Source organism: Sarcophilus harrisii, chromosome 3 (genome assembly GCF_902635505.1).
Source record: "Sarcophilus harrisii chromosome 3, mSarHar1.11, whole genome shotgun sequence".
In the NCBI taxonomy this organism is placed as follows: domain Eukaryota; kingdom Metazoa; phylum Chordata; class Mammalia; order Dasyuromorphia; family Dasyuridae; genus Sarcophilus; species Sarcophilus harrisii.
The window spans coordinates 574,730,488-574,744,769 of record NC_045428.1 but is presented as its reverse complement, the minus strand read 5'-3'; the positions used below and the strand labels follow the sequence as shown (position 1 = coordinate 574,744,769).

Below are 14,282 nucleotides of genomic sequence, written 5' to 3'. Positions count from 1 at the left end.
AGGAAGTCAAGGAGATCAGTAGGTGGAGAGGAAGGGGGTGGGAAGTGTTCTAAGCAAATGTTTGGAAAAGGGAGTTTAAGGAAAGGAAGGATGTTCTGGGCCAGATCTCTGAACTTGAAACAAGGGATTTTTACAAGGTACTAAGTCAGTGGAATTGATAGAGACAATAGTTATCAAATTTAGCCTGGTTCAGTATGATTGATTTAATCCTACAAGGACATGTTATGGGCCAGAACTTGAAACAAGGTACTAAGTGGAATTGAGGAGACAATGGTTAAATCTAGTTTAGCAGTGATTTAATCCTACAACAAATAATGGTTTCCTAGTGATTGGTGTATACTCAGTGTGGGATATATAAGGAGGAGCTCTCAGGGCCAGAGTAGACAAGTGTACTAGAAGCTCTCGGAGGCTGAGACAGATTCATTCCATCGTTCACCTTTGTGGTGACTGGAGGCTGAAGCACAAACCTTTGGATTCAGGGAGAACAAGGGAAGACAAAGAAGTGGTGGCAGACTGTCCTCCTTCGCTTCTCCACTGAAACAAAGATCCCGAAGGCCTCCAGAAAAACTAGCAGAGCCCCAAGTGAAGGAGACAAAACTTTGAAGGAGACAATAAAGGATTTGGACTTTAACTCCTGGCTGTGTTTGGGAACATTACTGAACTGAAATGGAGGCTGCTCCCAGAAGCCCCCAAGAAACCTCCCACAGAACATTTGCATTTTAGAGAAGAATATTACAGAAAGAGGCAAAGATGACTCTAATGTGGAAAACTTGTGTGACTGGAAGGATGAAAGTCCCTCAACAGGGATGTAGGAAATAGGGATTTTTTGGGGGTGTTATACTCTGTATGCAGATAATGGCACAAATACAACCCATATCAAAGTTCTTACCTTCTCAAGGAAAAAGGAGGGAGGGAGAGAATTTGGAATTCAAAAAAAAATGTTCAAAGTTTTTGTTTACATAAAATTGAGAGCAAATAAGATACTAAAAATAAAAAAAATAAAATGTATCCTTTGCAGAATATGCTTAGAATATTCCCCTTTGAGTATGTGTAAGGGGAAGGGGAGAGGTCTGTAGGCGTGGGGATGTTCCAGGGTTTGGCTCCTGTTCCAGATCTGGCCTGAGCAGCCAGGACTGCTTTGGGAAGATGATGAGCTGGGAGAAGGCATTCAGGCCGGCCGTTCTGAGGACATGATGTACCAGGGTGGGGCTGACAACAAGGAGGGAGACCTGGTGCTATGACTTTTTTAATAGATGGGTTATATTTAACATCAGAAAATTCCCCTCTCCATGGCAGAGAAGTGTTTGTTTGGGGGTAAGCCGAGTCCTGTGTATTTTAGGGAGCTTTGGGTCACACATTTTTCACTGGAAGGGAGCTGTCCTTGCTTTCAGATGTTGCCCAGTGCCTCTGGGTAAATGACCCTTTGGACAAAGGCTCTCACTGGAACAGACTCGTTCTAAGGCAATTTGGCCAAGCCCTGTATCATCACTACCCAAATAGAAATGGCTGACAGCTCTCCTCCCCCACTACCCCCTTCCGTCTTAGTCCTGTTTGTAGGTCACCATGGGAGGAAGCACACGTGCCTGTGATTCTTGGAGCCTGATCCTCTCTTGCTTCCTTATAAGCCTTCCAAGGGATCTGATAAGCTGTCATCAAGTGAGAATGGGAAGGGACTTTGGGTAATAATCAATCCCAATCTTTTATTTAACCAACTCCAAGCCAGGTTTGGTCATTTACCAGATGGGATACCTTGGCCAGACAAGCATTTATTAAGCGCCTACTGACACACAGTGGAGACTAAGAGGCTTGCTCGGGGTCACAGGAGATTGTAAGAATCAGAGTTAGATTTGAATCCATAAGCTAGGAGTCCATCGCTATTTTTCCCCCTGTACCAATCTGGTTGACTCCCCTTTTTGATGTAGGTGTACTGGAGAAAAAGCCCTGGACCTCTAGTTTTGAATTCTGTCTCTGATACTTATTGACAGATCAGGAAATTGAGACTCAGAGGCACAAAGTTAATAAGGGGCCCAGAGTGACTTGCAAATGGGCAGGTGTTTGGTGATCCCATTTTGGGTTTTTCCTGACAGAGATACTGATGTGGTTTACCATTTCCTTGTCCAGGTTAATTTTACAGATGAGGAAACTGAGGTAGACAGGGTTAAGTGACTTGTCCAGAGTCACATAGCTACTAAGTGTCTGAGGCTGGATTTGAACTCAGGAGGATGAATCACCCCCAAGCTGCCTCATGGGCACATAGTCATACTCTGCACTATCAAAGACAAGAAAAGTAGGTGGTAACCATGGTGGCAAGGACTATAAATGGCAGACAGATGACTTTTCTATTTGATCCTCGCAGCTACAAGGAACCCCTGATCATTTTCAAGTAGAAGAATGACAGGGTCAGATTAATTTGACAGCTGAGTGGATGATAGAAATGAAAGGCTGATCCTACTTTAGACCATGATGAGCAAGAGCCTCAGTTTCCTTATCTATAAAATTACCTGGACACTTGATCTCCCTCCATTGCAGAGTTCATTTGAAGAAAACAAATTACTGAATCATCCAGAGATTATTAATCACCTATTATGTGGCAAACATCCAGAACGTGATGTTAAAATGCTGAAGAAATGGGAATTATTCCCATTCTCAACTTGCAAAACTATCTTCATTGCTCTTTGTACAGTGTGTCCTTGGGGACCTTCAGAACCATGGTCTGGGCTTTCTTCGCTGATGCAGACTGGAACCTTTCGATGCTTCAGCAGAGTTTTTGAAGCCAAAAGCTCCATCAGGCCACATCCAATCTCTCGGTGACCAGTGTCTCCAGACAGAGCTTTGCTGCTCCTTGCCAGGCCTTTGCCCAAAGCCTTTCTGGTCTGTGGGACTTGGCTAGAACTTGGGCTCTGTTGGCATCGTGTTGGAGAGTCCAGGTTCACCTCCACTGCTGGGGGCATAGTTGGGCAGGAAGACCCTTTGGGAGAGGAGTACAGGGCAAGGTCCGTGTTCCAATCCAGCCTCTGCCATTTGTCAGACATGGTACCCCGGACTGTCATTCAATGAGCATTTATTAAGTGCCTACTGACACAGTAAATGTTTAATAAATGTTGGTTGATGTGTTGGTGACTAAGTGCTATTATCACTTGTGTTTAGTTTGTTCATTTGAAAAAGGAGAGTTAACTGGGCCTGTATCCCAAAAAAGAAGGGGCAAGGACCTATGTGTGCAAAAATGTTCACAGCAGCCCTTTTTGTGGTGGCAAGAAACTGGAAACTGAGTGGAAACCCATTAGTGGGAGAATGGCTGAGTAAATTGTGGTATATGAAAGTTATGGAATATTATTGTTCTTTAAGAAACGATCCGCAGCATGATTTCAGAGAAATCTGGAGAGACTTACAGGAACTGATGCTAAATGAAGTGAGTAGAAGGAGGAGAACATTGCACACAGCATGATGCTAAATGAAGTGAGTAGAAGGAGGAGAACATTGCACACAGCAACAAGATTATGCCATGATAAGTTCTGACAATGTGTGTCTTTTCTCCTCCTCCTCCTCCTCCTCCTCCTCCTCCTTCTCCTCCTCCTCCTGCTCCTCCTGCTCCTCCTCTTCCTCCTCCTCCTCCCCCTCTTCCTCCTCTTCCTCCTCAGAAATTGGGGTTAAGTGATTTGTCCAGAGAACAAAGAGAGACCTTTCTTGTCTGTATTTGAGATCAAATTTGAATTCAGGTCCTCCTGACCTAGCTGCCCTACATAATAGACTCTTAATAAATGTTTGTTGACAGAGGGAGTTTCCTCATCTGGCAGCAACTTAGACCAGAGAAATCACTGGTTTAGAAGTCCTATCTCCTATTGTTACAGATGAGGAAACTGAGGCTCCAGCAATTATTGTGAGAGGCAGGACTTTCTGGAGCTGACCTTAGCCCACATGGTCAGCGTGCTGGTACTGCTCTCTCAAAGTTTATCTTCCCCCCCCCCCCAAAAAAAAAAAAGAAAGAAAAGACTTGGTATTTCATTCCTATGCACACTTTTAAAAGTTCCAGGGCAGATGAGGATTCAACAGAAAATGGCCCTCCCTTCCTTCAACTCCCAGCATCCTCCCTGCTGGGGCAGTGAGGGGGAGTTGGGAGGAGGGGCCGGGTCAGGTGGGACCTTTCCCTTTTAGCCCCTCCCTTGCTGGGAATGGAGTCAGATCTGTTTCCTCCTCCAGTTTACAGAAACCACCCTGTTAACTAACTGGGCTGAGCCCCAGGCTTCTGTTTGGTCAGTAAGGCTGATCAAAGAAACTTTCACTTCTAGTGACCCTTTGCCCTCTGCTTTTCTCACTAGGGAGAGCTGAGGAGAGGAGAGTGGAACCCCAGCGGGAGCTTCTGGAGGGGCCAGCACCCCCACAGACCCTTCGGGAGCCTGGCAGTCCTCATTTTTGCAAAGGTAAGTCTGTTCGCCAAAAATTTGGATGAGTTTTCTCAAGCCCAAGGTAGAGCGGCAGAGGAAACTTCCCAGGATCCTCTGGGGAAACAGGAATCAACTGTAGTCATTGTAGTAGAGAGATAAGGATTCTCCTTTCTCTGACAGGACCTGGGTTCAAATGCCACTGTATAAACTTGGGAGTTTATAACCTCAGTGAGCTTTGGTGCTCTTACCTGAAAAGTAAAGGGGTTGGACTTGTCCCAGGTCTTGGCCAATGATTTTATGATTTAGAGATGAAAAGGACTCAGATATCCTCTTCTACAGTTGCTTTACAATGACTTGTCCAAGGGTCACATAGCGAGTAGCAAAGTCAGAATCCTCCTAGTCCAACATCCTCATATATGATTCCTTTTGTGACTTTGGACAAGTCACTTAATAATAATACTAGCTAATATTTTTTGTTGCTATTGTTAAGTTTTTTATATTTGGGGATATTTATTGTTCAGTCATATCCGACTCTTCATGACTCCATTTGGACAAAGATACTGGAATGATTTGTCATTTCCTTTTTTAGTTTATTTTATGGATGAGGAAACTGAGGCAAACAGATGTGAAATGATTTGCCCAGGATCATCCAGTTAGTAAGTATCTGAGGTCACATTTGAACTTGGGTCTTCTGGACTCTAGACTTGGCCCTATTTGGGCTTCAGTTTCCTCATCTGTTAATTGAGGGATAATGGCTGTTTTCCATCCCTTTTGACCTCTATCTTTAGAATCCCCGGTTTTGTTAAAAACTGAGCTTAAATTCTATCATCTCCCAAGGGCTTTCTTGATTCCTTCCCTTCCCCACCTACTCTCTGTATAGAGCCGCAGACAGTGGGGGAACTCTGGGGGAGGTTTAAGACCCTTCAGCCCAGAGGGAACCTGCTGATGATGTCTGGTTCGGCTCCCCATTTTCTCTTTGGTGTTCTCATCTTTTCTGAGATGTCAAGGCGGACATGACCATCTTTTCTACTTGAAACAAGGATACTTACAACAAGGTGTTAATCGATGAGATTATGATTCTTTAGTATTAAGTACTTTAAGTACTAAGTGCTTAGCATGGTGATGTAATAGTTTTCTAGTTCACACATATTCACTAGGCTGTAATGATGTAACAGAGTATATAAGAACTGGGGACAGGCAGTCAGACAGAGGTCAGTCTCAACCAGTCTCGGTTTCCTCTGGGCTGAAGGGTCTTATACTTCCCCCTGAGTTCCCATACTATCTGTGGCCCTCTACATCTCTCCCCCTAAATATGTTTTTATCTTTTATCTATATTATATCTATATTATCTTTTATCTCTATATATCTATGTTATAGATATATTATATCTATGTTATAGATATATTATATATTTATACTATATCTATATTATATATCTATGTCTATCTATATTATCTTTTATCTATATACATATTATATTATAAAATTTATAATTTATATATATTTATCTTTATTATATATCTGTCATATTATTTCATCTTATATAAATATCTATTATAGATATATTATATATTTATACTATATTTATCTATATTATATATCTATGTCTATCTATATTATCTTTTATCTATATATAATATATCTATGTTATAGATATATTATATATTTATACTATATTTATCTATATTATATATCTATGTCTATCTATATTATCTATATCTATATTATATATTATATCTATAATATCTATATTATCTTTTATCTATATCTATCTAGTTATCTGTGTTTGTGTCATTTTCCCCTATGGGATGTAAGTTCTCTGAGGGCAGGAATTATTTTATTTATGTCATTATATCCTGAGAGCAAGACTTCTTAACCATTTTTGTGCCCTGGGTTCCCTATGGATCCCTTCTTCGATTCTAGTTTTTAAATGCATAAAGGAAAATATAGAGTATGTAAAATAGAGAGCCGCTAGGTGGCACCATAGTGGATAGGTGTTGAGCTTAGGCTCAGGAAGATCTCTTCCTGAGTTCAAATCCAGCCTCGGATACTTTATAGCTGAGTGACCCTCGGCAAGTCACTTAACCTAGTTTGCCTCAGTTTCCTCATCTGTAAAATGAACTGGATTCAGGGAATGGCAAACAGCTCCAGTGTTTGTTTTTTTTCTAAGAAAACCCCAAAAGAGGGCATGGAGAGTCAGAGACAAATGGAACAACTCAACAATAACCACAATCCAAATATATAAATTATATATAAACAATTGGTTTATATTTCCTTTACAACCATAGATATTTTCCTATCCAAGCCCTTAGACCCCCTGAACTCTATCCATGTTCTTCTCCATTAGATTGTGAGCTTCCTGAGGGACGGCAATCTTTTGCTGTTTTTTGGCAAGTTCAGCACATGGAACCTAGTTATCAGTAGTAAGTGATTAACAGACTCTTAGTGATTGATTGATTGATTGGTTTGTTAATTGATTCATCCCCTTTGAGGCCCCTTCTGGCTTTAAATCTGTGGTGTTCTTATAATGCTCAGAAATGTGAAGCGTCTTGTCCAGGGTCCCTTCTTTACAGCAGAACGAAATGCCCCAATAATTCCTCCTGGATGAGTTGTCTCTCTCCACTGACCTGCAGGTTTTCCGGCAGAGAAGCTTCTGTAAAGTGAGCCACAACTATATCAGGATTTCTGGTGCACCTGCAGCATCCCTTTGGAACGATCTTTTGTCGTCAGCCTCCTTTCCCAGTCTTTTATTTAGATATATATTTTTTGCACCATTGGGTAGATATGAGTGGGATTAAGCACTCCCCTCACTACGGGAATTCTTAAAAGGATTTTTGGAAAAGGAAAAAGTCCTTCTGTAATATGGATAGTGATGGCTTTATCATAGAAATCATGGGACCTCCGAGCTGGGAGCCTTAAAACACAGAATGTTGGAGATGGGAGGGTCCTTAAAACATAGAGTGTCAAAGTTGGAAAGCCACTTAGAATATAAAGTGTCAGAGCTGGCAGAGGCTTTAGAACATGGAATATCAGAGCTGTAAAGGCCTTTAGAACACAGAATGTCAGAGCAGGGAGGGCCCTTAGAACCCAGGATGTCAGAGCTGGGAGGGCCCTTAGAACACAGGATGTCAGATCTGGGAGACCTTGCCAAAGAGATTATCATGTCTAGTCCCCTTCATTCTGGATAGAAGGACACCAAAGCCCAGTGATTTTGCCCATGGTCCCTCTGGTCACTGGCAGACCTCGCAGGTGTGAAGCCCAGTTCTCCTGGGCACTAGTTCATTCCATTTCCTTTGGCAGCATTTGAAAAGGTTTTTGTATGTGGGTTCTGTGTTTATCTCCTATTATCCAGAGGGAGGATTTCTCTTTTGGGGTAGATACAAGGCCTGGAAATTCAGAGATTTAGCTGTAGCCCGCAACATGCCTCCTGTTTGCCCATCTAGTATTTGGCCAGGTGGGGCCAGAAGGATGGGGAAGTCTGTGCTTCAGAAAGGGAACCTGGGAGCTCGACTGTGTCAGGGATTAGACCAGAGACCTGAGTGACAGAGAGCTTGTAAATGTCCTAAAGACTTACCCATGAGCTGCCTCCCTCCTGGTTTCCCTGGCTTAATACTAACCCTGGAGCTCATTTCTCTGCCTTCTTTTCCTGATTCTGCCTTAATCTTGATGAATGACTTAAAGCAAGTCTTAGTGCCTCAGTTTATTTTCCTTATACTAGATTCAAGGTAATTTGGGGTAGAGGGGGAGAAGGTATCATGGGGAAAAACTTCATGTATAAGGTAACACTTAAGCTGGGCCCTAAAGGAAGCTAAGGATTCTTAAGAGGTGCATTCTAGACTGGGGGAACGGTTGGCTCAGAGGCACAGAGATGAAGCTACAGAGTCCCGTATAAGGCAAGTATAGTGGGATTATAGAATAATCATCTCCCCCATTAGCATGTGGGCTCCTGAAGGACCAGGACTGTGTTTTTTTGCTTTCTTTATGCTTCTAGAACTTAGTACAGTTCCAAGACACAGTAAGAGTTTAATAAATGCTTGTTAATTTACCAGCTTATGGTAGCTGGAGGATCTCATGATTCTTCCATTTGTTTGGTTATTAAACATAAAGCTTTAAGAGCAGCTAGGTGGTACAACAGATAGAGCAGTCCTGAAGTCCGAAGGATCTGAGTTCAAACTCGGCCTCAGACATTCATTAGTCATGGGATCCCAGACAAATCATCTAACCCTGATTGCCTGGAGAAAAAAAAACACAACTTATTGCTATATTTTGTTTTGATTTCATCAACAATGTCCAATGTGTCTTCCAGATCTCTCCATCTTCTGTCTCCCAGAGAGCCATCTCTTAAAACAAAGGGGGAAAAAAGAGGGGAAAAAACCCAGTTCATCAAAGCTAACCTACATTTGAAAAATGCTGATATTATCTGCAGTGTTCCATAACCATGGTTCCCCCACTTCTACAAAGCATTGTGGGGTGGGCAGGTGGGCAGAGAAGGGAGGTGTGTGGCTCTGTCTATACCCTCTTCTAGGACTGTGAAACACTATTCGCAGATCAGGAGGCCTTTCCCCTTATAAAAGAATTTATTGGTTTCAGAAAAATAATATTTGGACCTGAAAGACTTGGAGAGATTTTAGGGGATTTCTGTACTTGGGTAGGGAAAAAGTAATTTTCAGTAATGTCTGGCATTTGGTATTTCCTTTAATTATTTCTAAACATTATTCTGAGAGGCCCACACGTATCATATTAACCAGACTGCCAAAGGGTTCCATGACACAAAGATGGTTAAGAACTGCTTTAGAGGTCACAAGTTAATTTAATTCCATCTGGTGTGCATTTATTAGGTGCCTACTATAGGCTAGGAACTTTTTGTTAAATACTATTACTCAAGAGCTGAGCTCCTCTATATTTCAGAAGGTTTAATCCCTCTCTTTTCTTTTTTCATCTTTGGCTAGTGTTCAGAAACAAGGGAAAGGAGAGTGGGGGATAGGAGGGGACAATGCCCTTCCAGCCTCTTCCTCCATCCCCTTTCTCTTTTCTTTCCCCCACTTCAGTAGACGAATGGGGTTGCCGGGTCTGCCTGCATCCCATTCCTTGGTCCTCTGCAGGTTTCTCCTCTAGAGATCTCTCTGTCTTGGAGAGAAGGAAAAACCTGCAAGGTCAGTGAGGAGAGAAGCAGAGAGGGGAAAGGGAAAAAAAAAACTCAACCACTCTCAGAATAGCCAAGAGAAACAACAGCAGCAGCTCTGCCAGATGGCAGACGCAGGGTACACCTCACTGCACATTCCCTAGGCTGCCTGGTCACTGGGGGCTGCAGGGACCTGGTTCTTGGCCAGCACCTTGGAGAGAGGAAATTGGGTGCTGCAGTTTCATCGGCTGCAGGGTCTCCAGAGGCTCATCCGCAAAGGAGCTGTCTGGCCAAAGCTGGTCCTGCTTGGATTTTCCTTTCGTTGATGGAGCTTTTGTTAATAATCACTTGCATTTTAAATTTTAGCCTTTGGTGTCCTCCAGCATCTCTTATGGGCTAGGGACTGGATTTGCGATTTCATTGATGTAGGGGACTCTTGAAGAAGGAAAATCTCTCCACCAAGAAAGGTTAGCATCTTTTAGGGCAACTTATCATCTCAGAGAGTTGCCTAAAAGGATTGAGAACTTAAGTGATTTTCCCAGGATTATTTAAGTGGCAGAATTTGAACTCAAGCCTTGGTTTCTAAGCCAGATCACATCACACATTAGTAACTCAGGAAAAAAATAATAATTTAGGAATAAAAAGAAAAAGAATAATTCCAAGACAGCCAGGTGGTTTCAATGGATAAAACACTAGGAGGACCTGAATTCAGATCTGGCCTCAGACACTAGCTGTGTGGTCATGGGTAAGTCACTTAAACCTAATTATCTTTTTTAAAAAAGTAACTCAGCAAACACTCCCCCTACATATTCTTCAATACAGTAACATGGGCCTTCTTAATGTTCCCAGAGCAAGATAGTCCATAAGACCTTCTATCTCCAACTCTGGCTGCCCCCCCCCCATTTCCCATCTCTGTGTCTTTGTACCTACAGTCTCTCATGCCTGGAAACCTTTTCTTTCACATTTCCAGCTAAAATCCCAGCTTCTACAGGAAGCCTTTCCCAATCCCCCTTAATGTTAGTGCCTTCTCTTTCTTGAATATCTCCCATTAATTTTACACATATCTTATTTATACACAGTTGTTTCCATTAGTCTGTGAGCTCCTTGCATGCTGGGACTGCTTTTTGCCTTTCCTCTTTATCCCCTGCACTTAGTATAGTCTTTGTCACATAGTAGGTCCTTCATAGATGTTGAATGACCATTGCTAACCAGAATTAGACAATATATGCAGTATTTCACATCCAGAACCCGCAGCCTCCTGAAAGAAAGAAAGGAGGTCCTCTATTTCTAGGTCCCATTTTAAAATTTCATTTCCAATGACTTCTCAAGGATATTGCAGGAGGAATCCTTGCTCAGGAGATGGAAGAGTAAGTAGAGAATGGGAGGAATTGGGAGTTAGTGGATGTGGACTTAAGTCCCAGCTTTGCTGTTTATTTAGTGTGACCCTGGTAAGTCATCTCTCGGGGCCTCAGTTTCCTTCTTTGTAAAAGTGAGAGGATGGGATAAATGACTTCTAAAATTCCTGCTAGTTTAAGACCTGTGTGAAATAGGCAACGGTCCCAGCTTTGAGATGTCCCTTCCTGGTCTGATACAAGTTTGGACCCTTGAACCTGGCTATCCACCCACCTCATTTGTTAAGGTCTTAACCTTACCCTACTTGCCCTCTCTGTAACCTCTCCTCCCTCCATCACACACTTCAAAATGAAGGTGGAGGACAAATCAAAGAGATCTGATACTTGAAAAGGGAAAAGTTATTATGGGGTCACTAAGAATGAAAATATACCCTGAGAAGCTTAATTTGGAGTCAATCAAGAAGCATTTATTAAGCACCAACTAGAGGCCAGACACTGTGATGTGTTGGGGGCACCTTTCATGCTTTCTTTTGACAAGCTTTTATTAAGCATCTACTGGATGTCAGTCTCTGTGCATTTCTTTAACAAGCGTTTATTAAACACCTACTAGATGCCAGGCACTGTGCTAAGTATTGGGGGCACCTTTCATGCATTCCTTTAACAAGGATTTATTAGTTATCTACTCTATGGCAGGACACTTACTGTATGCTAAGTGCTAGAGATACTTTCATTCCTTTGTTGAAGCATTTATTAAGCATTTATTGTATACCACTTGCTCTTTACTAGAATCTAGAGCAGGGGTCCTCAAACTATACCCCGTGGGCCAGATGCAGTAGCTGAGGACGTTTATCCCCCTCACCCAGGGCTATGAAGTTTCTTTATTTAAAGGCCCACAAAACAAAGTTTTTGTTTTTACTATAGTCCGGCCCTCCAACAGTCTGAGGGACAGTGAACTGGCCCCCTATTTAAAAAATTTGAGGATCCCTGATCTAGAGAATAAAAAAAAAGCAATCAATCTCTCCCCTCAAGGAACATACATTCTAATGGGCAAACAATTTGTACTTATGGATCCAGGAAGGGATATTAGAACACAGGAAGTCAGAGCAGGGAGGGCCCTTAGAACCCAGGAGGTCAGAGCTGGGAGGGCCCTTAGAACCCAGGATGTCAGAACTAGAAGGGTTCTCAGAACAGGAACTCTCCAATCTGGGAATCCTTTCCTCGGGATCATGCTTGGTCTCAGCAGCCCCCGTTTTCCCTGCCCTGATTCTTCTCTTTTTGCCTTGGCGTCTGGCTTGGTGCACCGTATGCTGATACAGGTCACTGAGCAGCTGGGCAGAGCCAAGCCCTGACTTTGGAGCTGGAATTTGGTTGAATTCTGTCTCTTCTTTTCCCTGCCCAGGAGCCCTTGGATGAATAACTGCCCCCTCTCCCCCCGGGCTTCTGTCCCGGGTGCACCGAATCCCTTGTGGCGGTGGCTGCTGGCTTGCCTCTTCCTCTTGCCTGGCTCAGCCTCTGCCAGGGGCAGCTCCCAGCCTGAGGCTCCTGCAAGGTCCCTTCTCTGCCTGGACCCCAGGCTGAGCCAGAGCCCGCTTGCTGAGAAAGGTGGAAATCTAGAGGGATTTCCCAGGTAACAAAGTGCTTATAAAAGTTACCTGGAAGTTCCTCCCCAGGCAGGAAGGGCTTAGGCTGCTTTTGCCTCGCCACTCCCCAGCTCCTGACCTCCTCTCATGTCCCCCCGCTCCCTAGGGCTCTGGGTCTCGCCATGCTGAGGATCATCATCTGTGCCGCCTGCATCCTGGGGTCCGTCTTAGCCCAGGAGCCCCCAGGCCATGTCTCCATCATCCTTCTGGGAGCCACCGGGGACCTGGCCAAGAAGTACCTGTGGCAGGGGCTGTTCCAGCTCTACCTGGACGAGGCGGGAAATGGCCACAGCTTTAGCTTCCATGGGGCGGCCCTGACTCGGCCTGAGCAGGGCCAGCGGCTCATGGCCCAGGCTCTGGAGAGGCTCTCCTGCCCCCCTGATGTGCAGCCCGAGCGCTGTGCCCAGCTCAGGGAGCGCTTCCTGCAGCTGAGCCGCTACTGGCAGCTGCAGACGGCGGAGGACTACGTGGCTCTAAGGGAGGACATTGAGACCCGGCTGCAGCAGGAAGGGCTTCGGGAGGCTGGGAGGATCTTCTACTTTTCCGTACCTGCCTTTGCCTACTTGGAAATCGCCCAGCATATCAACAGCAGCTGCCGGCCGGGCCCGGGAGCCTGGCTGCGCGTGGTCCTCGAGAAGCCCTTCGGACACGACCGCCGCTCGGCCCAGGAGCTCTCCAAGGAGCTGGGGACCTTCTTCCGAGAGGAGGAGATGTATCGCGTGGACCACTACCTCGGCAAGCAGGTAAGGGCTGGGGTGGGTCTCTCTGTACCCACTCAGGTCGTGTGTGGCTTTGAACAAATGTCTTCACCCTTCCAGGCCTCCAACCTTGAAAATTATGTGATACCTGCTGTTTGCCTCTGCCGCGGGGGGAGAGAGGGCAGCAGGGAGAGAATTTGGTGCCCAAAATTTTTAAAAAGTTACTGTACAAATATGTAAATATTTGTATTTATTTATAATATAGATATAATATATCATACATGTCTGGGGCCATGTAGTATAATAGAGATATTTATCATATGTATATACATAATTTATCATTTAATATTCATATTTATATGATTTATCATATGTATATAACATATTACTTATATTGAGTACATAGTATATATTATATAACATATGTGCATTACATATGCAATATAATACCTATGTACATTATATATTTGTATATATATTATGCATTATATGGCCAGCCAGGTGGGGTGGTGGATAGAGCACTCAGCCCGGAGAATGGGGAGTTTAAATATGACTCAGACACTTACCAGCTGTGTGATTCTGGGCGAGTCACCTCACCCTAATTACCTCCGTTTCCTCATCTGTAAAATGATCTGGACTAGGAAATGATAAACCATCCTGAGATCTTTGCCAGAAAATCTGAAATGGGACCATGAATAGTCAGACACAACTGAAGAAGAAAATGTATTGTATGTATAATATAATGTAATGTAATATACTGTGTTGTGAAAAGGAAAGAGAAATATCAAAGGGAAGGTGTAACAGAAAGGAAAGGGCCACCTAGGGAAGGTATGTGGTACCAGGGAGAAAGGCTGACTGGAGGCAGAGGAGCTGGTTCAAATTCTATCTCAGCTCTTTGCTACCTGGGTCATCTTAGATCCATCCCTTAATTTCCCGGAGTCTCATCTTTCTCGTTTGTACAGGGAGCGGTCAGTTTGGCTAGACTCCTGGGCTCTTCCAAACTTTGAGGTGCTGGTACAGAGGAAAGATTTGGGAATCTGAGGCCTTGGAGTTGTGTCCTGCCTCTGACACTATCTGGGTCCATCTGA

At 43.8% G+C, this 14,282-nt stretch overlaps 1 protein-coding gene across 2 annotated transcripts in view; it reads left to right on the top strand.

Annotated features, from left to right (window-relative positions):
- Window positions 1–4,337: 4,337 nt before the first annotated feature.
- H6PD (hexose-6-phosphate dehydrogenase/glucose 1-dehydrogenase) overlaps window positions 4,338–14,282 on the top strand; it is a 37,425-nt gene continuing 27,480 nt past the window's right edge. The window contains exons 1-2 of one of the 2 annotated variants that reach the window (XM_031962917.1): window positions 4,338–4,418; window positions 12,603–13,239. In XM_031962917.1, the coding sequence (XP_031818777.1) occupies window positions 12,619–13,239 (621 nt within the window). In that variant the 5' untranslated portion in view covers window positions 4,338–4,418; window positions 12,603–12,618. Of the gene's footprint in view, window positions 4,419–7,492; window positions 9,540–12,602; window positions 13,240–14,282 lie in introns of those variants that run through there. The other variant, XM_031962918.1, reaches the window with a different exon arrangement.